This window comes from Ictidomys tridecemlineatus, chromosome 5 (genome assembly GCF_052094955.1).
Source record: "Ictidomys tridecemlineatus isolate mIctTri1 chromosome 5, mIctTri1.hap1, whole genome shotgun sequence".
NCBI lineage: Eukaryota > Metazoa > Chordata > Mammalia > Rodentia > Sciuridae > Ictidomys > Ictidomys tridecemlineatus.
Genome location: NC_135481.1, coordinates 167,660,297 through 167,683,297, shown reverse-complemented (window position 1 = coordinate 167,683,297; position 23,001 = coordinate 167,660,297). Strand labels below are relative to the sequence as shown.

The 23,001-nt window shown below is 38.5% G+C and overlaps 1 protein-coding gene across 3 annotated transcripts in view; it reads left to right on the top strand.

The window, feature by feature from the left end:
• The window catches only part of Plcb1 (phospholipase C beta 1), a 710,898-nt gene that overhangs the window by 541,437 nt on the left and 146,460 nt on the right, over window positions 1–23,001 (top strand). For all 3 annotated transcript variants that reach the window (XM_005320485.4, XM_078051429.1, XM_005320486.4), the window contains 7 exons: window positions 6,265–6,349; window positions 7,641–7,818; window positions 12,666–12,733; window positions 14,917–15,013; window positions 17,426–17,510; window positions 19,136–19,260; window positions 22,121–22,275. In XM_005320485.4, the coding sequence (XP_005320542.2) occupies window positions 6,265–6,349; window positions 7,641–7,818; window positions 12,666–12,733; window positions 14,917–15,013; window positions 17,426–17,510; window positions 19,136–19,260; window positions 22,121–22,275 (793 nt within the window). The remainder of the gene's footprint in view (window positions 1–6,264; window positions 6,350–7,640; window positions 7,819–12,665; window positions 12,734–14,916; window positions 15,014–17,425; window positions 17,511–19,135; window positions 19,261–22,120; window positions 22,276–23,001) is intronic.

Here is a 23,001-nt window from a genome sequence, read left to right as displayed (position 1 = left end):
AATGACCAGTTATCTACTTGCAGCAGGTGGAAGGAAAACTGCAAATTCTATTCTGCCACTTTGTAGTTATACAGAACTCAGCCTGGCAAATGCTCCATCCTTCTTCTTCCTGTTGATTTTCCCATTTGTTAGTATTTGTAAACATTTTCCTACTTCAAAATAATCTGCACTTATTACTGAGCCACTCCAAGTAAAGGTCATTTTTACCTGACTCTTTATCTCCTTCCCTCCTTCCCTCCTCCTTCTTATCTTCCTTCCTTCCTTCTTCTTCCCTCCCTCCCTCCCTCCCTCCTTTCTCTCTCTCTCTCTCTCTGTCTCTCATGATGCTGGGAATTCCACTCAGGGTTTCATGAATGCTAGGCAAGTGTTCTGCTACTGGGATATACACCTAGTTTTTTGGGTTTTTTTAAATTTTAGTTTGAGATGGACTCTTGCTAATTTGCCCAGGCTGGCCTTGAACGTGACAATCTTCCTTCCTCAGCCTCCTGAGTAGGTGGGTTTATGTGGTTTTTTAAGTGTACACCACCATATCTGGCCTATTTTATATTCATTTATCACAAAGTACCAGAGTAATACTTTGGGAAATATGTCCTGGGAAATACTCTCCTTTCAATGAAGAGTATTTCCCAGGACACTCATTTTCTTTGTCCAACTTATTTGCAACATGGGCTTGCATTTGCTAATTCTGCAACAATTCACTGAACCTTAAAGAAGCAGTTTGGTCATCATCAGATTTCTAAATAATTAAATGTGGACATTCATTAACATATACATATAGAGAAGCCTTATTCTGACATAACCAATCTTATAAGGGTCTGTTCTTCTATTGCCCTCAGTAAATCCACGTTACATCCATTGGTCCTTGATTCTGTTTCATTATCATACATTGTCCAATGAATGCTGTAATCATTGGGCACATAGTTCTTCTAATACTCCTGACGGTCAGTTGAAGAGAATGGAATTTATTCTGTCCCATTGCTGTTTCTCAGGGGCACCTCTTTGGTGGCTGTGTCTAATAGCTGCTTGTTGGTGACAGCTCTGACTTGCCTGTGACTTTGCTGGAGCTCTTCCTTGTCTCTGCCCATCCATTTGATTTTTGGTTCCCACAATGCTTTGCCACTTTTCTTTCAGGCACAGTAGTCACCAGACTGGTTGATGTGTGGGATTTGTGTGTGTGTGCTTTGTTTTGTCTACTTATGAGAAAAAGCACTCAGTGTGCTTATTTTCTTAAATATTTCTATTTGAACTAGACAAAATGAAAGTCTACGGTTCTATTCTGGATTATCATACCTGCTACACTGCACTCTCCCTTAATTAGCCAAAAGTACCAGCAGCTACCATGACCATAAATATAACAACAGGTAGCATTTATTGAATGGGTATTTTGTGCCCAAGAACCTTGCAATTCTTTTATGTGCCTGAGCTCATGCAACCCTCAACATGAACCCAGGTGCTCTTCACAGTAAATCTGATGATTATTCTTAGTATATGGATGAAGAAACTAAATCCCAAAGCTGTTCAAGATTATGCAGCTAAAATATGACAGAGGTGGAATTCAAATTCAGTTGGCCTGGGCTAGAGAACTACAGCATTTCCTGCACCTGCACAAAAGCATCATGAGTTTCCAAAATGTGGAATTAAAACAACCAGAGCATCCGCAAGGCAACTGTCTATAAATGTTCATGCTTTTGTGGCTTATGAACTCCAACCACAGAATTTTTTTTTTTTTTTGGTACTGGGGATTAAACCCAGAGGTTCTTTACTAGTGAACTCCAGCCCCAGCCTTCTTTTTTTCTTTTTGTTTTGAGACAAGTTCTCACTAAGTTGCGTAGGGCCTTGCTAAGTTCTGGAGGCTGGCCTTGAACTTGGGATCCTCCTGCCTCAGCACCCTCCCTCACATTGCTGGGATTCTAACTGTGCATCACCATGTCTGGGCCATGGGGTGTTTTGTTTGTTTGTTTGTTGTTGTTGTTGTTGCTGTTTTTGCAATCTTATGCACTGATCATACAGAGATCCAAAACTGGGCATGGAAACTCCCTACCTTGTGAACAAAAGCAAAGTGGGTGGCTGCATAATACTGTCCTTTCTGGGCAAATGAGTTTAGCTATTAAAAGTGTCATTAATAATTCAAATGTGACAAAAGAAAACAGGAAGACAGCCTTCCCAGGGTGCCAAGAGTGCTTCCCAAGCCATTAGAAAAATCTAATGGCAGTGAAATACAGAGAGACTGACTCCCATTGTGGGAAGATGTTTGCTACACATTTCCGCTGTCCTTCAGCTTCACATGAAAATCCTTTAGCCATAAATCTTTCCTGGGAGAGGTATCACATGGCCAAAGAAGGCTGATGGACATCCCCTCCCTGGGTATAGCCCTATCCTTGACTTGTGGGTCAACTCACTTGGTTCTGGACCTGTGGCAGGTCTCATTCCTTAAGTCCCAGCACTGTTTCCTTCTCACTAGGCCTAAATGTTACCTCAGAATCCTTCTCAACCTAGTGACCCAGGAGCACACCCTCAAAACCTTTGAAACCTATTTGCCATTTCTGGTGAACCATTTTATCCTCTGGTGCCACTGATTTGGCCCACAGCCCAAAACAAACTCATACTGGGGGGGGGGGGGGAATGGAACAAATCCACGGCATTTCATGGTTTCTCTCTAAGTATCTGAAATCCTCTATCCATAGACAACAAAAGAGACTCTGCCACTAACTGCTGTCCACTTAGTCACCTGCTACCTCAGGCTTCCATAGAGAACTTTCTCAAATGCAGGTTCCTAAGGGGCTCTCCTACTCCCAAATTAGAATTTGTAGAGAAGACTTGAAAATCTTTATAAAAATGTAAACAACAATAACAACAAAAAGCCCTAGTTGACCCTGATGGCCCACTTCATTTGTGAACGAGCACTTTTACAAAATGAATCCTGTATCGAATTCAAATGAAGCAATCTCTAGCCCTGGTTCAGCTATAGACAACTATGAGATTTTGGACAAGGTTCTTTATTTCCGTGGACTACAGATTCCTTATCTATAGAGAAGGAGGTCAGTATAGTTCAATTTGGGGGATTTAACCCCATGAGTTGGTATGCATTCTTATCAGAAACTGACTCTTTTGCCAGACTTAAAATTTATCTATCTCTCTCTCTATGTTCACAGTGCTGGGGATTGAACTCAGGGACTCTAACACGGAGCTATATCCCAGTGCTTTTGAGACAGAGTCTCACTAAATTGCCGGCAGTGGCCTCAAACTTGTAATCTTCTTGTATCAACCTCCTGAGTAGCTGGGATCATAGGTGTGCACCAGTGCACCTGACTGGGTATTTTAATATCTTTAGAAATATCTGTTTCAGCCTGAAGCTCAAAATGTATTTATGAATTTTTCTCTCTCACTTTATTTCTACAGTAGATGATATTGATGCTTTAAAAATTTCAGGACTTTTTTTTTTTTTGCTAATTGCAATTTTAATGCCTTTTATTTCTGCAGTTCCTCCTGTAATTAAAGTAGGTTTGTTTTCCTCTCACTTTTTGTATTCGGTTTTCCCTGTGTTCTGATTGAGTCAGGTGGGCATGTGTATTTATTGAGAACATGAATAGCCTGATTACTAAGTAACACAATTCATTTTTTTTTTCTTGGATAGCTACATTTTACTTTCTCCATCTTAGACACAGATCTTTGTTTTTCAAAGTAACTGCATCCAAGGGGAACTTCTTAGAAATGCAGCAATTCTGGCCCCATCCTGGGTTCTATTTCAGAATTTCACTTCAACTGGACCCCAAGTGATTTGGATAAAGCGCTAGAGGGAGGCTCTAAATGTTGTATGTCCATAACCACCTGCATCAGAATTACCTGCAGGCTTGCTTCAAAGGCAGATTCCAGGACTTCACTCCCAACTCCATGAATCAGTAAACTGGGACTTGGCTCCATCACCTGCCATGTTAATGACTCAGGTGTTTCTTTAGTTGAATAAGAATCATGGCGTCAGCACCATCCTTCTTGGAGACTACCTAACAGAGCACACCTGTTTAGGGGCACCTGAATCACCTCCCTGAAATCCCTCTACTGGTAAGAATATGGTTTCCCAGAAATCCCCAAAGCAGGAGGATATCAGGGTAAAACTCTTCCTTTTTGTTCCTGGTCACTAATCAAAGAGAACTCAGAACTCCCACCATCTACCACTTAAGAAGAAATGTCACCTAATGCAGCACCTGGTGATTAATATTAATCTATCAGATTAATTTAAAGCTTGAACATGCATCAGAAGCATGAAGAGGACTTATGAAAATGTGGAATCTTGACTTTTGATTCTGTATCTGCATTTTTAACAAGTGATGTTGATGCTGCTGTCCATGGAACACATTTGGTGTAGTAAAAGATCTATGGTATATAATAGGATCATTCTTTGACAGCTTCCTTAAGTGCAACCTGGTTATATGGACCCAGCACAGATGGACTTATTCTCAGCTGCAGCAGGGAGCTGGCTGACTTGGTGGAGGCCCTGTGTGAGTTATCACTGGGGCAAAGAATATCCACCTGAGCCTACCCTTTCCAGATCAGCCGCTACTGCACCTGCTCCCAACGGTCTCATCGACACAGTTTCTAAGAAGTTGTCCTTAAACCACCACCTCCAGAGCTTTTCAGGGTCACTTCTCTGATCAGCAGTGATTTCTTCTCTCTGGCACTACTGAGGACTAGTGCCCTCTACTCTGAGGACTGCGTCAGCCATAAAGTAAAATCTCACAGAGGCCAACAAAAGTCTGATGAGGAGTAAGAAGGCCTTTGTACATTTTCTGAATCTCTCCTCTGCTTCCCCCTGCAGTTCCAAGAAAGCAGTAACTTGGGAAGTTCATATTTAAACCCAAGATAACTCACCTGATCCCTAAAACACATGCTTTGTTTTTTAAAAAGAAAAAAAAAAGGATATAATGAGGGCTTTCTCCTGTGCATTATTGCAGTATTATTTTACTCCCCTCAGCGCTCCTTCCCAGAGGCAACAGTCCATGATCCAGGCTTCACATTCAGGAAACAGGGAATGAAAATGAGAGTCACATTCTGTAATTCATCTGAACTGTGGGAAAGCTGGCTTTTCATTACTGATGCTTATTCTCAGTACGATCCCTGTTCTTCTACAATGTATTATCATTGCAGGGAGTAGCTATAACTATGGGAAATCAAGTTCTACGGCTGTAGCTCAAAATCAGAGTCCATAAAACCCGCCAGAATCGGATACCTTATAACGATATTTAACATTCCACAGAATGAAAAAAAAATTTGTTTTATTGGATTCAAAAAGGTCAAGGAAAGCAGGAGCTCTGAAGGAGGAGGGCTGTTCCCTGCTATCAATGTGTTTACGAGGGCTGGAGGCACAGTGTGTCTAGTCTAGCTGGCAGACACTGCCTTCCAGAAGTGGGATCATCTTACATGTGCCCTGCTCTTGTAGCATTTCAAAGGCATTTGCATCCATTACTTCATTTCATCTTCTCAGCATCCTTTGTCCCTTTCCGAGAGCAGTGGTGATCCTCCTCGTTTTATAGATCCAAAGCGGTTCAGGAGCCTGGAGCTCCAAGAAGCCACAGCTGCCCCAGCCTTTTCCCATCAGAAGCCATCAGTGCAGGCAACACTCTCAGGCTTACCCTCCTTGGCTTCCTGCTTATGCACATAAGAGATGCTGAGAAGGCACCTGTCCCCAAGATGCCTGCTGCTTTTCTCTTTCCTCTAGGACCCCCCTCCACAAGTCTCCTGTCGGCTGCTTTCTCTGATACATTTGAGATTCACTTTCCTTCGATGCCTCTCTGTGCCCCTACCTTTCTTCCTCCCCTGCCTCCTGGTAAACACTCCTTTGAAACTCTCTGTAGGTCTGATAAATTTCACCCAGGAATTCACATGGAGCTATGGAAAAGTTCACTCTCCAAGTGCCTTGAATTAACATAGAACTGGGGAATGAAATAAGAGGGATGGAGTCTCTAACTCTGGAACCTTTAAGTCTCTTGTGACAGGCAAATGACCTGCTGTCCTCCCTGTCCCTGTCTATGCAGGTCAGCCTTTAAAATAGGCTCACCCGGCCCATACCTTTACCGTCCGTGGGGTGTGCATGCAGTATTTAAATTCACCTAAGTGAGGATGGGGATTTAAAATGATAAAACTTGATCCTGAACGGTGGGCTCAGGGAATTGCCACTTTTTGTAATTAATAACACAAAGCCGCCCTGTTCAGGCTCCTGTAAGAAGCTTCCCTGATTGCTTTTTTTTTTTCTTTCTTGTTCTCCCTTAGCCCAAAGCAGCAAGCCAAGATGGCGGAGTACTGCCGACTAATCTTTGGTGATGCCCTTCTCATGGAGCCACTGGAAAAATACCCAGTAAGCAGGTTTGGTGTTTGCCCTTGAAGAAAGGCATGCGTTCTACCATGGGAATTGGAGGGAGACTTACTTCCCTTCCATATTGATAATGAACTCTCTAACCAGGAGGATGCTGGCGATGGGCCCCAGGGAAGATGGAAATGTGTCTGTCTCCTCCTCTTTCCACAGTGCTTTCCTTCCCTCACTGCCTGATGTGACTCAATTAGGAGTGCAGAACCCCCAGCAGTTACAATCAGCCCACAGAGAAAGTCCAAGAGGATGGGGCTCTGCTTACCTCCCAGGGAGGCTTCTCACACCCCTTTGAGATAGCAAAATGGGACATTGGGAATGGCACGATGACCTATCTCATAGCTGCTGCCCACTCCTTCCATGTACCTTTGAGGCAGAACTCAGGTCTGCTGTTGCTGTGGTCCTACCCCTGTTTGGGGAAAGAAAGCAGCAGAAATAGCCTAAAGTAGCCTCTTCCCTTTTGGATCCTTGAACCTAGTCCCCAAATATCCTTAAGTGAGTTCATCTCAGTCCCCAGACTCATTCTAAACAAAGAATAGAGGACTAGCTTAGAGGAGTTCAATAGACTTTCTAAAAATAACCCATCCTGTGGCTTGCACACGTGCTCTCTGATATAATATCTAATAAACCTCTCATGGGAAATTGATTTTCCCATTAGATGTGCAAACTTGAAATTGTAGAATAAGATTTGCAAGGATGATAGCTAGAATCTCATGGCTGGAAGGAAATCTGAAACCACATAGCCAGCCTCCACTGATGCCGAGGAGATGTGTGGCTACCCTAGCTATTTCCAGGAGGAGAATTTGGCTGTTTAAAGCTGCATCTAAAAAATTGATTGCACATTCTTGCTTGGAAGCTCTTGTCTGACTTTACCAAATCTTCCTGCTAGAGGTATGGCTTCCCTTTGAAAATTCAGAACATTGCCTTCTTATCTGTCCTAAATCAAGATGGTTGGATTCATTTTCTTCACCAGAATACTCATGCAAGTTCAGGTTTAAGACTTAAATCTACCAGTACATGGCTGAGATCCTTATTTATGTATATTTTGTTGTGTGAAAAAGAAGAGTACAGCAATTAAAATATATCTTTAATGGGTAAAAAAAATAAAAAAGAGCTATGAACCAGCACCCTACAGGACACACAATACAGTTTAATGAGTCACATCCAAGGTAGTAAAGAATAATCTAGACACTCTTGGTATCCAGAACTGTGCTGGAATTTCGGAGAGGACATTTGAAAGAGAGGGGCAGTATTTTTAAAGATTTTGCTTTTCCTTTGTTAGCTGGAATCTGGAGTTCCTCTTCCCAGCCCTATGGATTTAATGTATAAAATCTTGGTGAAAAACAAGAAGAAGTCACACAAGTCATCAGAAGGAAGTGGCAAGAAGAAGCTCTCTGAACAAGTGTCCAACACATACAGTGATTCCTCTAGCGTGTTCGAGCCCTCATCTCCCGGAGCAGGTGAGCGGCCGGCCGTGGGCTCCTATGGTGTATGGTTTGAGAATTGCCACTCTGAAATTCATTTACAGGGAAGTTCAGCATTGCTCTGGGCACAGTATTAAACTGAACTGGTTTTCTGTTGCCTTTAGAAACCTGATGATTTAAATGCACACAAATATTTTATCCTCTGTTCTCCAGATTCAAAAGTCTTGCAAGGATCTCATGAGCTTAAATCAAGGGGTCCACAGGGCTGTGCTCCTCTCTGGAAGGTCTAAGAATGTCAGGAGCAGTCTCTACAGACTCAGTCTGAGGCATAGTTAGATTCAGCCAAATCTATTTTATTGATGCTCATCACACTTCAGACACACATCCTAATTCTAAGTCCTAAATGAGTCTACACCTAAGGATTCCAGATGCTCACCTCTGATGTGTCTTAAGTTCAGAACTCTATCCAGGCTGGAGGGGTCTGGTGCAGGGGGGAAAACAGTGACAGAGGTCTCAGTCTGTCTATCTGAGTCCTGTTAGTCCTGCTGTGTCCTCAAAGACTACTTTTAAATCCTAGTTCAGTTGTGCTTGCAGCTGATAACTGGATGAGCTCTGGGGTCTACGCCCGGGCTTAGACTCTTACGTCACTATCTTAAGTCTATCTAAGTTCTGCAGTTTATGTAAGTTTTGCAGTTTACATTACATCATGGACATGATGCTTATAGTCTTTATCTAACACACACACTAATTAATATACTCCACAGTCAATAATCCTATAATATTTTCTGATACTCATATCAAAGGAAGAATTTGTTTCTTTGCTTTTTCACCTCCTAGCGACCTCCCACATTTGTTGACTCAAAGCCCCCTCCCCTAGCCTCAAAGAGAGCAATGTTTCATCTCCTCTGTAGTCACCGGTCCCTAAGGCCACTGCTGGGAAGTGTCCTCTGCTTTTAAAGAGTCATGCCATTATGTCAGACCCACCCAGAAAATCCCAGGATAATCCCCCCCACCCATGGTTTCATTTAACTCATCTGCAAAGTCCCTTTTTTTCTGCCAGGTTAGTGTATTGGCAGGATAAGGCATTCTTTGGGAGGACATTATTCCAGCTTCCACATTAGCCAGCTCATCTTTGTTGTGACCACATGATAAGCTTCTTAAGGGACACATTAACACAGGACTGTAGAGGAGATACTGAGCAAAGACATTCTCATTGATGAGCCAGTGATGCCTCCTGATGTCTCAATTTTCCATGTCTTACAGAGGCTTTCTGAAAATGTGAAATGGCAAAATTGCTTACATTACCTATCAAAGCTACTAAGCCATGCCTATTATCATTCCTTTTCCTTTTAAATTTAGGTTGAAATGAATTTTTTTTTTTTTTTTTTTTTTGTGGTCGATGAGGAAAGAATTGGAAGTGGTTGCTTGTTTCTTTGGGATTATTTGTCATTTAGTCTACTTTATTTTCCAAGTTCAATCAGTCTCAACCATCCTACAGTGCATTATAAAGACCTTCCAGGTTGGAGGGTGATGAATGGGGAAAACTTGAAACTTGCTTTAGGAAGTTCTTTAGCTAAAAGTTTAACATGCTGAGTGTAGCTCAGCAGTCGAGTCCTTGCTCAGCATGTACAGAAGATCCTGGGCTCTGTCCCCAGAATGGCCCTACCCCCTTAAAAAAAAAAAAAAGAAAGAAAGAAAGAAAAGTTTAACATTGGTACCATTACACTGAAAAAAATTATTTATTGTATCTGCAAAAGATGAACATACACATTACCACTTACCCCAGGCTCCAAGATTTCTAGGTAAACACCTGACAGAAATGCATATTTATGTTTACCAAGAGGCATGTGCCAGAATTACTTACAGTAGCATGATAAAAAGTAAATAAATAAAAAATAGCAAAACACTGGAAACCAACCAAATGCCCATCAACAAATTAATAAATCATACTGTGTCCACACAAAAGAATTGTATGCAGCCATGAGAATGATCTATGGCTAATATAAAATATGATGTTATAAACATATGTTGAGCAAAAAAAGTCAAATACAAGAACATATTCACTATAGGATTCCATCTATGCAAAGGACAAACACAGGCAAAACTTATCTGGGCTGTTAGAAGCTAGGGTAATGGTAACCCTTGGAAAAAAAAGTTGCTGGAAGTGAGCCCAGTGGTATTTTCTTGGTCTGGAAGCTGGTTACTCAGACATCTTTATTTGGTGAAAATTCATTGCACTGCACACATACAGTATGGGCACATTTCTATGTTCCTATCACACATTAATTAAGAGATTAGAAAACAATGTGGACATTAAAATATCAACTCCAGGGCAATCAGGGAGAAAAAAAAAAGCGTTGGTCAAGACTCTGACTTATCTTTTCTCATATTTTCCTGTCTTAATTGCCAATGCCTTGTATTGTTTAGATGAATATCCTTATCAGCCGACATGATATAATTCTTTGAAAGGGTTTTTGTTTTGGAGCTCTTGAATGTGTGTTTCAAACATTATTGCACAATTCTGATTTGTTTTACAAAAATAACCTCTATTCTCAATAAAACTGTTCTTTTTGAAGTTTTGAAATGATTGTCTTTAGAGGCTGCCTATTTCCTAAAATACCTTTGTCCCTTGAATGTTAGCAAGCAGGCTGTGTCTTCCTCTGCATGTGGGTGCTTAGTTTTTGTTTTTTTTTTTTTTAACCATCTGCATTTCCTACTACCAGTTCTCTCTCCTCCTCTTATTAACTAGATGCATTACACAAGTAACGATTTTTACAGGCAGTGAACATTATTGCTTAATACAGAGTAAGAGCAGCAATCTGTTAGTAATTCGGTAGATTTCCTAAGCTAGTCCCTGGTCTGTTGTGCAATCATTATTTATTTCAATAGAGATTTTTGGACATGTTAATAGGTAGGTAGGCCCCTGCATAAAAGACTACTGCTAATTTGCCATTTGGTTTGTAGATGTTCAGAGTATTGGGAACTCAAGTTACTTGAAAAACATGAAATAGATCTTATTTCAAGACTAATTTACTTATCACAGCCTGTGTTGGCCAGAGGACTTTCAGGAGTCTGCCCTCTGCCAGGAAACTTGTCTTAGAGAACTAAGATCAATATAGTTTAATAAGATTCCTCTGAGGCCTCTCCAAAGACTTATCAGGGAACCCCATAAATCTGTACAATTGCTATGTATCAGTTCAAAAGATAAATGCAAGTAAATAAGTTTAAAAAACATAACTTGTGAAAGGAAAAACCAAGTCCTTTCTCTTATAGTAGAGAGAAACAAATTATTTCCCACAGAAACAAAAGAATGACCTGATTGGGTATTTGCAGGGACTGGTGTATTATTATGTCCCATGACACATTCTGTAAAAGACTCTGCCAAACATCTTTTCAGTTTTCTTGATTAAAAGAATCCCCTCTCTAATTAAAAAAAAAAAAAGTAATAATAAGAACAACTTAGGGGCCAAAGTTGAATATTAAAAAAAAAAACATTTAAATGGTAATCTCCTAAAAGAACCTGCTTCTAATATAAAAGGATATATTTTCTTCGCAAAGTGTAATCAATTCACCTTATTAACACAATATTGGTGTCATAAAGTGGTTTTATAAGACTTTAAGAAATAAGCCATAAATAACCCTTGTTGGTACCAGAAGTCTTTCCCTTTTACAGATATTTAATGAATACTTCCCTCACTGCTATCTTCAGTAATTGATTGAACTTCCTCAACTAAGGGAAAAATTGATGAGCTTTTTGGAGGTCACTACTGTGGGCATTGTGGCATTTACATAGATTGAGTAGGGCCCATAACTTTCAAAAGGCAGGTACTTGGCAAAGCAGATTACCCCATTATTGAGCTCATACTGCCATCTACTGACATAATTTTGCCATTGCATTCTGTGAGCCCTAAAAGAAGTAGTCAACTGGATTTAGAACTATACTTTCTTGAATTTTTACTTAGAAATACTTTTACCCAAATGATATTACTGAGTATGACTGAATCCAGTAGGTATAGAATAATGTCATGTTTCAAACAATTATGTATATTTTGCCTTGAAAAAGACTTTTAACTCTTCAAGGGTGGAAATACACTGACATGACCTTTTATATTAGCTAACTATGACATTGAATTAGGTCTGGATTTGACTTTCAATTGTAGTGTTCACCAATTTTATCCTGCCCTTTGAAACAGAACATCACCATTTTCTAAGATACATGTGTTGTTTCTATGAAAATACAGCTATTAGAGAAGCTTTGCAGACAAATTCTAGAGTGTGGTGGGTATTTCTTGGGTTTCATGTGTGCTACCGTCACCCCACAGTTCTTGCCCTGGCTCATAAATCCTTCTTTGCCATCTGTGAGTTCCCCTGCATCCTTGGAGAAGGTTGACACAAGTTTGACCATGTACTGGTCAAATCTTCCATCAAAGGGCCTAGGCTTAGAAAAAGAGAGACAAATAAAAAGAGATAATTTATCTATATTAGGGTCATAGAGTCTAACATCCCTGATAGAGAATGTATACAACAAAATAGGATACAGGTGTTTGAGAAGGAAAACTGTATATGATGCCATATTTCTTTAAAAACAGAGAAAAAATGTTGAGATTCAATTTTTGTAGAACTTGGAAATTTAAAGGGTATTTTATTCCCAAATAAAATTTAGAAAAAAAATCTATATTCAAAATGTCAGGAAAATTCTTTGTAACTAATAAAATTTAAATTCATAAAATAATAATGATAACAACAACAGCAGCAAAAATAAAAAGAAACCAAGAAGCCAATTTCCAATGAAGCCCTCTAATCAATTTTTGTTAGTACATTTGTTGACAAGTGCTTTGAACTTGTGAATGTTGACGTCACGATCTGTTATTAAAATTTGACAGGGGAAGCTGATACCGAAAGTGATGATGATGACGATGATGATGACTGTAAAAAATCTTCAATGGATGAGGTGGGTAAAGACTGGGTTCTCCCACTTGCCAAGCCAGGTGCAGGCTCCTGGATATATTTCATAGTCACCTTCTGCCATCTAGTGGCAGAAAGAATTAATGCATGACATCCAACAGCCGGCTTAAATTTTTGAGGCTACTAAATGTGTTGTCAAACTGTTCCAAGTCCAGGGAAGTTATGGGGCTTGGAGGAATATTCAGAGATGTAGCATTAATTTCATTGTAGTGATTTTGGAACCACTAGAGAAATCTGTTGATATAAGCTTAAACATCCCAAGTAACATCATCAGCTCAGAAATATTAATTACATTGATCCTAGAGGCAATTCAGAGACAGATCAATTAGAATGTTAGAATTTTGTTGCGACAGGAACTTTGGGCAAAAGGTCTGCAGTGAATATGCTTTCAGATGTGTTAGAGGGTCACTGTCTTACTCCTTGCATCTTTAGAGTTTACTTAAAATTAAATAACAAGTAATTATTCTTACTTGGTGTTCTTTCTCTTATAATAATTTCCATTAATAAAATCTAATTTTTTGGAGCCAAATCTCACTATGTTGCCAAGGCTATTCCCAAACTTGTGGGTTCTAATGTTCATCCCATGCATCACCACCCTCAGCTTAGTCTAAATATCTGCTTTGTTATGTTCCCCAACAAAATTTCAACTTAATTTCTGAGAGGAACTGTTACAATGCCCAGTAAAATATACCTGCCTGAAAATAATTTCAATTGTGTATTTATCTTTTTCAGTACTTCTGAATCATTTAAAAACTGTGCATTTGCAAATGAATATTTCCCAATGGACATTTAACCTAAATGTTTCAACTGACCTTTTCAAAAGAAGACTTGTCTCTCTATATTTTATCTTCTAGAGGAGAAAATACTAGATCAGTTTATAGAGACCTGTCTTGTGCTGATATTTCCAATACTGGTTTTCTTCTTTATTAAAATCTATATCAAAGAATGGACAATAGCCAATAATAGCTAAAGTAACATGAGATTTTACTGTGTGCCAAGCTCTGTTCTGAGCTCATTAACATAAATTAACTTGTTAATAATTACAAAAATCCTATGTACAATAGAGACTGGTTTTATTCTATTTTACAAATAAGTAAACTGAGGCACAGAGCAGTGGAGTAACTTGTCTAAGATGGAATAGCTTCATACTAGCGTTCTTGGGATTTAAAATCAACCATCTGGTCTTAGATCCTGAACTATTAATCCTACACCATGCTATATTCCTTATCTATTAGGCACTTGGGGAACTAAGAAGAAGGGAGTCAGAAAGATTAATGAAGGAAAGCAGAAGCTGTTGGCCCACCCCCACTCACTTCCATAAGACAGTATTTTTTATATTATTATTAACAATTTTAGTTCATCTGGGAGTCACCTACATCACAATTTTCTTCCTGGATAGTGAGTTCTTGATTTACTCACCTTAGATACCATCTTCTATCAAAGGTGTCCTTGCTTTTCAAACTTTAATGTGCATTCACATCACCTTGTTTACGTGCACACTCTGATTCCCAAGACCTGCAGAGGAGGCTGAGATCCTGCATCCCTCTCAGGGGAGATGCTGTTGCCCAGACCACAAGCCATCCAGCACAACAGGGCCTCCGCTCCCTGAGGCTGAGCATCCCTCCCTCATCTGAAAATCCAAAACCTGAAATGCTCCAAAAATCCAAGACTCTTTGAATGCAGGCATGATTCCACATGTATGAATGCAAAGGTGGAAGCTTCCACCCCATGAGACTTTATTTCACATGGAAAATTATTTATAATATTGAACAGGACTAAAGATGTAGCTGAGTGATGGGGGCATGCAAGAGGCCCTGGGTTTGATCTCAGCATTTAAAAAAAATACCATTAGGGTATGTGTATCCAGTGCATATGAAACACAAATGAATTCCATGTTTAGAAATGGATCCCCTCCCCAAGATCTCTTATTAAATATATGCAGTATAGCAAAATCCCCCCAAATCCAAAACGCGTCTGGATCACGACTGCTCATTCTCCCTTGCCTTTTCTTTCTTCTATAATGAATTTTGACTGGCAGGAATCATTTTCAAAAGAGGAGGGATGACTTAATGATAGTTTGAGTCACCTGACCATTTTCCTGAGAAAATAACCCTTGGTCATATAATGCCGACTCTGGGATTGTTGCTTATTTCTCATTCCTGCTTCCAGGGGACTGCTGGGAGTGAAGCCATGGCCACGGAGGAGATGTCTAACCTGGTGAACTATATCCAGCCAGTCAAGTTTGAGTCATTTGAAATCTCAAAAAGTAAGTCTTCCCTGGATTACAATCCTTCCTGTAGCATAAAATAAATATATTTTAAATGCAACGTCACTAGATCCACAATGATATCTTAACAGAGATCATCTGGGCTGGTGAAGACGTGACTATAAGCATGAATTGAGTATCTTTCTACCTTTCCATATATCAAAAACTGTGTGTGTGTTCATGCACGTGTGTGTGTGAGTATATATGTGGTATATATATGGGGGTGTATGTATGTGTGTGTGTGTGTGTGTGTGTGTGTGTGTGTGTATATATATATATATATATATATATATATATATATATATATATAAAATAGTGTTAGGATTGGAACCTAGGGACCCAGACATGCTAGGTAAACACTCTATCACTGAGCTAGAGCTACAGCCCTGTGCATTTATATATATATATATATATATATATATATATATATATATATATATTTAAAAACTATATGATACAATGTTCTATAATGTTCCCCTAAAATAATATATAACAGGGTTACAGTCCATACTTGGTTCTCCAAAAGCAGATAGTTCAACAGGCAGCTTAATTGAGAGTTTTACCTTTGATTTTGGTTTGCAACAACACAGTGGGATCCATCCATTTTACAGAGAACGGTGTTGAATAAACTAGCTACCCACTCCCCAGGAGGGATGTAGGAAAGACTTGAACAACCCTGGTAACTCAAAATAGAACCCATTCACTCAGATTTCCTCTACCCAGCACAGTCTATATGTTTAAAAGAATATAGAACTAACTTCATATCTCTTTGTGTTTTCTCTTCTTCCAACTACCCATCTATAGTGAATGCAAAGAAAAAAAATCACCTTTTTTCCCCAACTAGATAGAAAGCCCTTTTATAAAAATGTTCCTCGTGTTTGCATAAAGAGTCCATAAATTTCAGAGAATTCTTGGGCCTTGCTAGCTGCTTATATGGAACCGCAATTTTGCTTGAACACCAAAACCCCTTAGAAAGGGCCGCTGTATAGATGTATCAAAATCCAAGAGTCTTTTAACAAATTTATATTTGTATAATTTTTGTCCTGAGAGTCTTAGTTCCATCTGGTGTCTAGAGATCTACACCAAAGATTTTGACTTTAATACAGTCTATACAGAGACATTTTAACATTTTTCTGATGCCATATAATTACTGATATTCCTTACAAGTTAAATTTGAAGCATCCTGGCTATATTTATATGACTGTAACTTTCATTGGCTTCAAAATGAATTTTCCTAATTCATTAGTTAGGATCTTCTAATAAGGAGCTAGTGTGACATGGAGCAGATGCATTGAATTCTTCAGAACCAGCTAATGACAGCATCAGATGAACAAGACCTGTGCTTTTCTCCTTGTGTTTCATATCACTTCATCACCTTTAAAAAATGGCAAACATAATTTACAAAGTACTGGTCACATTGACTTGATTTTATTAACAACCATCCTTCAGATAATTAGCCTTATGGAACTAGATTTTATGATGGACCAAAATAAGAGAAGCCAAGGTTTTCCTAAGGATAAATTGGAAAAGTCAGGGAGATGGATAAGGAAGGAGACTGAATGTGACTTTGGAAGAAGAAAGAGGTTTTATTTTAAGAAGGGGTGTCAAAGAGGGAAAAGTCATCAAAAGTCACTCAGCTTTAAAAGCTTCGAGCCATATCACCACTCTTGTCTGAGTCCCATATATAACCGTTGATTTGAGTTGGGTAGACAGTAGAGAAATTGACTCTCAAGTCTTTCTGAACTGAGACAGCTTAGTTTTGTTCCTCTCCATCAAACTGGAGCCTTGCATTTCACCTTGAACTGTTTTCATAACTCTCTTGTGTTCAAGGATATTGAGATCTTCGGCACATTTCACCTCTCTGGTCTTTGTTACCTAATCTGACAATAAGGCCAATAGACCGGAAAATCTCCAAGGATCCTTCTGCTTTGAAATACCGTAATTCTGATGTCACATTAGTAGTTCCAAGGTCAAGAGCAGGAGATATTGTGGGTCAGAATGAGAGTCAGTGCTAGCAAGGAACCTTTCGATAATATATTTTGGTATATTTTGTCATCCTCAACAATGGCTCCAAGGAGCCAGTCTGAATGGATTTAGAGCAAACGGTCAGGGTCACTGCTCTTTTGACCAAACACTATTCATTGCCACCCAGACTCATCTAAAACTCATTCATGCCCTTAAATTGTACAACCATAATTGTATATCTCACCTATGTCATAAAGAGAAAAAGAGTACTGGCAAGACTCAACTTTTATGACTGGCAAATAGTTCACTGAAAAATATTGAATATGAAAGTTATGTTGAGAATTCAGGGCCTTCCATGTCACTGAACATTTACCTACCTCTTTAAGGATATTGTAATTTATAACATTGGATTTTATTTCTAACCTCCTTTTTTATTGTTGAACTCAGAAAGAAACAAGAGTTTTGAAATGTCTTCCTTTGTGGAAACCAAAGGACTCGAACAACTTACGAAGTCTCCGGTGGAATTTGTGGAGTATCCTTGATTTGACGAATGTCTGGGGAATCCACACCACTCTGAGGTCACATGCTGTTTGTTTCTTTGCTCAAAGATGCATAACATGGCTTATGTTGTAACCTGGGAGTGAGGAATGGTCTCAGGACTCATATACAATGCTAAGCAGGGTAGCCTGGAAGACATAGCAGAGAACTGGCTTTGGAGTAAGAGAAGCCCAGTTTACAAGGTTGCCACACAAGATTGTGTGGCAATTTGGTGAGTCCTGCTTTTCTTTATCTCTAGACAGAAATAATCTTCTAGCTTTATGAGTTGCTATTTGGATTAGCCCTTTCTAAAATTTTTATTTTAAGACAGGATCTTGCTAAGTGTCCAAGGCTGGCCTTGAACTTGTGATGCCTTCCTAGTTTCTGGGATGGAAGGCATGCTCCACTGCACCCAGCATCATACAATTTTTATCATTATCCATGAACCAAAATAAAAACAGAATTTTTAATCATTTTTGCATAAAGTCAATGCTAACTATCTCCAAGAACTTGATTTCATGAAGCAATTCCTAGAATAAAAGTTACCTTTAAAACTCATCAAAGAGGAGGGGAAAGAAATGTAAACTCCATAAGTAAAGTCACACTATAAAAATCACTACCGTTAGTATTCACTATTGACTTTGCCATAGATCTTTTGTTATAGGTTTTATCCCATTTTATTCTCACAAACATCCTGTGATGTAGGAATTTTAAGTCTGCTTTAGAGATGAGGAAACTACAACACTGAAAAGTGAAATAGCTTCCCCACCCAAGATCACAGTGCTAGCAGGTCCCTAAATTAAGATTCCAGCCCATTTTGCCTGGCTCACAACTTTAGCTAACCTTCACCCCCCTGGGTCACTGGAACTAGTCAGTTGTGTTTTCAAGATAGTCCATTGTTTAACAACTAGGCAGTTCTCAGCATGGAAACTGAACCACAATATTAAGCAAGGTCAGAAACCTCTGTGCTATATTTACCTCATTATCAATCATAAAGAGGACCTCAGTCTTGGCAAACAGCATTCCCAGGGAAGGTTAAGAAAAGGAGCAGAGAGCATTTCAAAAATAGCTGTGCAGTTCCTATTATCTGCTTCTGCCAAACACAATACCATCTTCTCACATGACTTAACACAACACAGCTTCCTGCCGAGTCCTTAATCATTAAGATTGTCCTTAACAACTTCCACGAAATCACATTGACTTTGGCTCAGACATTTTTGCCACCTCATTGGTTTTCACCCACAAGGCTCTGTAAAGGTGATGATGAGTTTGTAAAAGCACACTTGTTCTGTTCATTGAGAAAGCTTTCTGCACGGTTTACCCACTAACCCAGTGTGATCATCAGTGTTCATTTCATTTCCCCAATGGAGAAAGGCAGAAATCAGCCTCATAGTTCATACCACGGACTCATTGTATTTTGTTGTTGTTCTTGTTGTTTTGTTTTTTTATTATTTTTTAAAAATATCTTTAGTATTTATTTATTTATTTATTTTTATGTGGTGCTGATGATGGAACCCAGTGTTTTACACCTGTGAGGCAAGGGCTCTAACCACTGAGCAACAACCCCAGCCCAACTCATTGTTTTCATTATTGTCTTCACTACTTAACATGATGGTCCAGATATAACAAAATGCAGCTGAGCAGAATATATCCAAAAGGAACACGTGTGGACTCATCCAACTACATGCCCCAGCTCTTCTGGAACGCAGGCTGTCAGATGGTGGCCCTTAACTTCCAGACTGTGGGTAAGTAGCACAGCTCATTCTCATCCAAATGTTCTGTTTCAAAGTCACATTTCAAATGTCCAAGAATACAAATAATAATAAAAGCTGGCAAGGATATGGAGAAAAGGAACACTTCTACATTGATGGTGGGATTGTACATTAGCAAAATCAGTATGGAGTTTCCTCCAAAATCTAGGAAGGAAAACACCATGTGACCCAGCTATACCACTCCTTGGCATTTATCCAAAAGAACTAAAGACAGCACACTATAGGGATACATGCATATCCATGTGTATAGCTGCACAATTCACAATAGCCAAACTATGGAACCAGCCTATGTGTCCATTAACAGGATAAAGAAAATGTGATACACATACACCATGGAGAGTTACTCAGCCATAAAGAAGAATGAAATTATGACTTTTGCAGGAAAATGAGTGGAACCGGAGAACAGCTTATTAAATGAAATAAGCTAGACTCAGAAAGTCAAAGGTCATATGGTTCCTCTCATGTGGAAACTAGAGAGGAAATGGGGAAAAAATAAAATATCTCATGAAAATACATGGAGACTTGTAGAGTAGAGGAAGTTCAGGGGGAGGAACTTGAACTTGAACACATTATGTCATGCAGATGTATGAATGTATCAAAATAAATCCTACTATTATCTATAATTATAGTCCTTCAATAAAAATATCTAAAAAAAAAAAAAGAATTACCCCACTGAATTGGAATTAAGCAATCAATGTGACCTTTTTTTTAATTTGAATCCATTTTTTCACTTTATAGCTTTTCTATTAACAAATTTGTCTGCCTTCCCAGATGCAATAATTCATTTTTTATTATGTTAAAGGACATGGCTTACTACCTGGAAGTGACAATTTGTCATTGCTATTAATTTTTATTTCTTCTCTTGGTATGGCCAGTGGAATTACTTTTCTAAATGAATTTGGTTTAATTGAATCATGTTTCCCTCTGACCATTGAAAAGATTTCTATTAAAATCTAAAGTAATAAATTCATCTGAAGAAAACTTATATTTTTAATTTTATGTTTTCCTATCACAAAAAGAATGCTTCATTCTTCATTTTTAAAAATCTTATATTAACACCCTCAATAAAATTGCTAGCCCTCATTAGAGGTCTAGTTCCTTTAGATGAAATCTTTCTTCATTTTTAAAATTACATTTTAACATATTATTCCTAGTTATTGATATTTGTATACTTACTTTATGAATATTTTATAAGTGATCATTTTCCTAAGGTTTTAAAATAGCCTATTTTGGGCAATAAATTTGGCTTCTCAGACACACAAACACAGGAATTTAATCACATCTAATTTCCTCTACTCCTTATTGCTTTGGGTTGATCATTCTAGGTAATATTAAATGATAACATTGGGAGTGGGCATCTTCTTCTTTATCCTGATACTTGGAAGAATTTAATGTTGTTATGATTTGGGTTATGATTTTGTGACAGATAGTCTTTAAAATCCTAAAGAAGTATACACTTGTCCTAATTGACCAACAGTAGTTTAGGAATTTATGTTAAATGCTAATTATTTCTCTTGGCCAACAATTGATATGATTATATATTCATTAATATAAACAATTCTCTTAATAAGTCTCCCAATATGTAATTATTCTTTTGTTCCTAAGATAAATTCTAATTCCTTATTGTATTTTATTTATTAGACCATATGACTTGCATGTAATTCCTTAGGCTTTTGGAGTTAAATATTTTTTTCAAATATGATAGGCCTATTATTTCTCTCTCTCTCTCAGTACTTTGTCTGATTTTTGTATCATAATTATAAAAGTTTAATAAAATGAGAGATAAATTTTCACTTATTTTTCCTGCTTTAATTTCTTTAATTTCTCTGTGTAATTTCTTACACAGAGCTTTGAAATAATTCCATCATCCCCTCATTATTGTCCACATCAGTAGAAATGAATCATGACTCAGATAATACTAACCAGTGACAGCTTCCCAGATTCCTTATGAGTTTATTATTTTATGATATTTGTGGAACTAGGGGGTCTCATGCATGTTAGGCAAGTGCTGTACCACTGAGCTACAGTGCTGGCCTTCCAACTTGTTTTTGTTTTTGTTTTTTCACCAGCAACTGCAGTAAGTGTGAATGTTTATTTGATGGTACTGATTGGATCTTAGGAAAACTTTGATCAGTGACCATTATCTACTGGAAAAGAGTCAACGTATAATCAGATATTGGTTATAACTTAATTATAGAAATGAAAACTTTAAAAAGGAAATTTTTCTTATAAATTAAAAAACAAAACATTATAACATCCCCTGTCAGTGAAAATATATAGAGAATTCCAGCATCAAAAATTTATCTTAGGGGAGTATAAATCAGTCTAAGCTCTCAGAAGGGCATTTTAGCAAAATTATCAGGAAAAACTTTTCCAATGTGCACATCTTTTGTCCAGAAATTCTACTCCTAGGAAAATCATTAAGTATGCAAAGATTTTACCACAATGATGTTCATTATATGTAATATTATATGTAATGGTGAAAATTAGAAGAAATAAACGTGTCCAAAATATCTACTCTAAGGAAATTATAGAGCTATCACAATTAAAGCAGAGAAATATTAAATGGAATTGTCATATTGTAATAAAAATACATTTGAAGTGGAAAAAAGATTATAAACCAATCTGTTGATAGTGTTGTCTCTGGGTCTGGAGATTACAGCTGGATTTTTTTCCATACATTGTTATCCTCATTTTCACAATGAATAACTATTTCTTTGGTTAAAGAGAACAGTTACCAAAGTGTGCTATAATAAATCTTAGTTCCCTGTCTTACTTTCTCATTGCAAACATAAATACTTTCACAGCGAGTTTTGTATTTTTTATTATTTAGACCTGGCAATGCAAATCAACATGGGCATGTATGAATACAATGGGAAGAGTGGCTACAGGTTGAAGCCAGAGTTCATGAGGAGGCCGGACAAGCATTTTGATCCATTTACGGAAGGCATCGTTGATGGGATAGTGGCCAACACTTTATCTGTCAAGGTATGGACACCCTTGTCCCTAACAAAGGTCTTAAATATCATCTATTTTGCATAAAGAAGTTGTTTAGTCATTAAATATTTAATAACTAGTAAATGCTCTACTTCCTTTCTACAGGTTTTTCCTTTTAAGTATCAAATTTTCATGAGAAATTTTCACAGGACACCTGAATCTTATTAGGGTCCAAGCAAATGAACTAGTGAGACTGCCACAGTCTGGCTGGGCACAATTCAGGAGCCACTTGTCAAAAGAAACAAACTTTATTTTTAGAACACACACACCACACCACACAGCTCCTCAGGAAAAACCCTCAGAGCCCAACTGCCACCACTGGCTTCCCACAAGCCTCTCAACTTCCTCCACTCCTCCTGCTCTTGAGGCCGATTGGCTGGGTCGTGTGGGCGGAGCCAAAAAGTCCCCCAATGAGCAGCTCCATGGTCTGAAAGGGTGGGGCAACAGCCCAATGAGCATCACCACAGAGGAGCCAATCAGTTGGCAGCTAGAAGTTTGCTGGGGCCGCTGTGAGCCAATCATCAGCCGGCAGCTGGAAGTTTGCTGGAGGCTGGAAGTTTGCTGGGGCCTCTTTGGCTGTGGCTCTCAACATGAGACCCACCATGGCCTATGCTCTTTTGATGTAAATAACCCATGAAATTTACATGAAAATTAGTGACCCAGATGGAAGAGTTCAGGTGTTTTGCTGCCCCTACTAGTTCTTACTAGTTCCTGAGC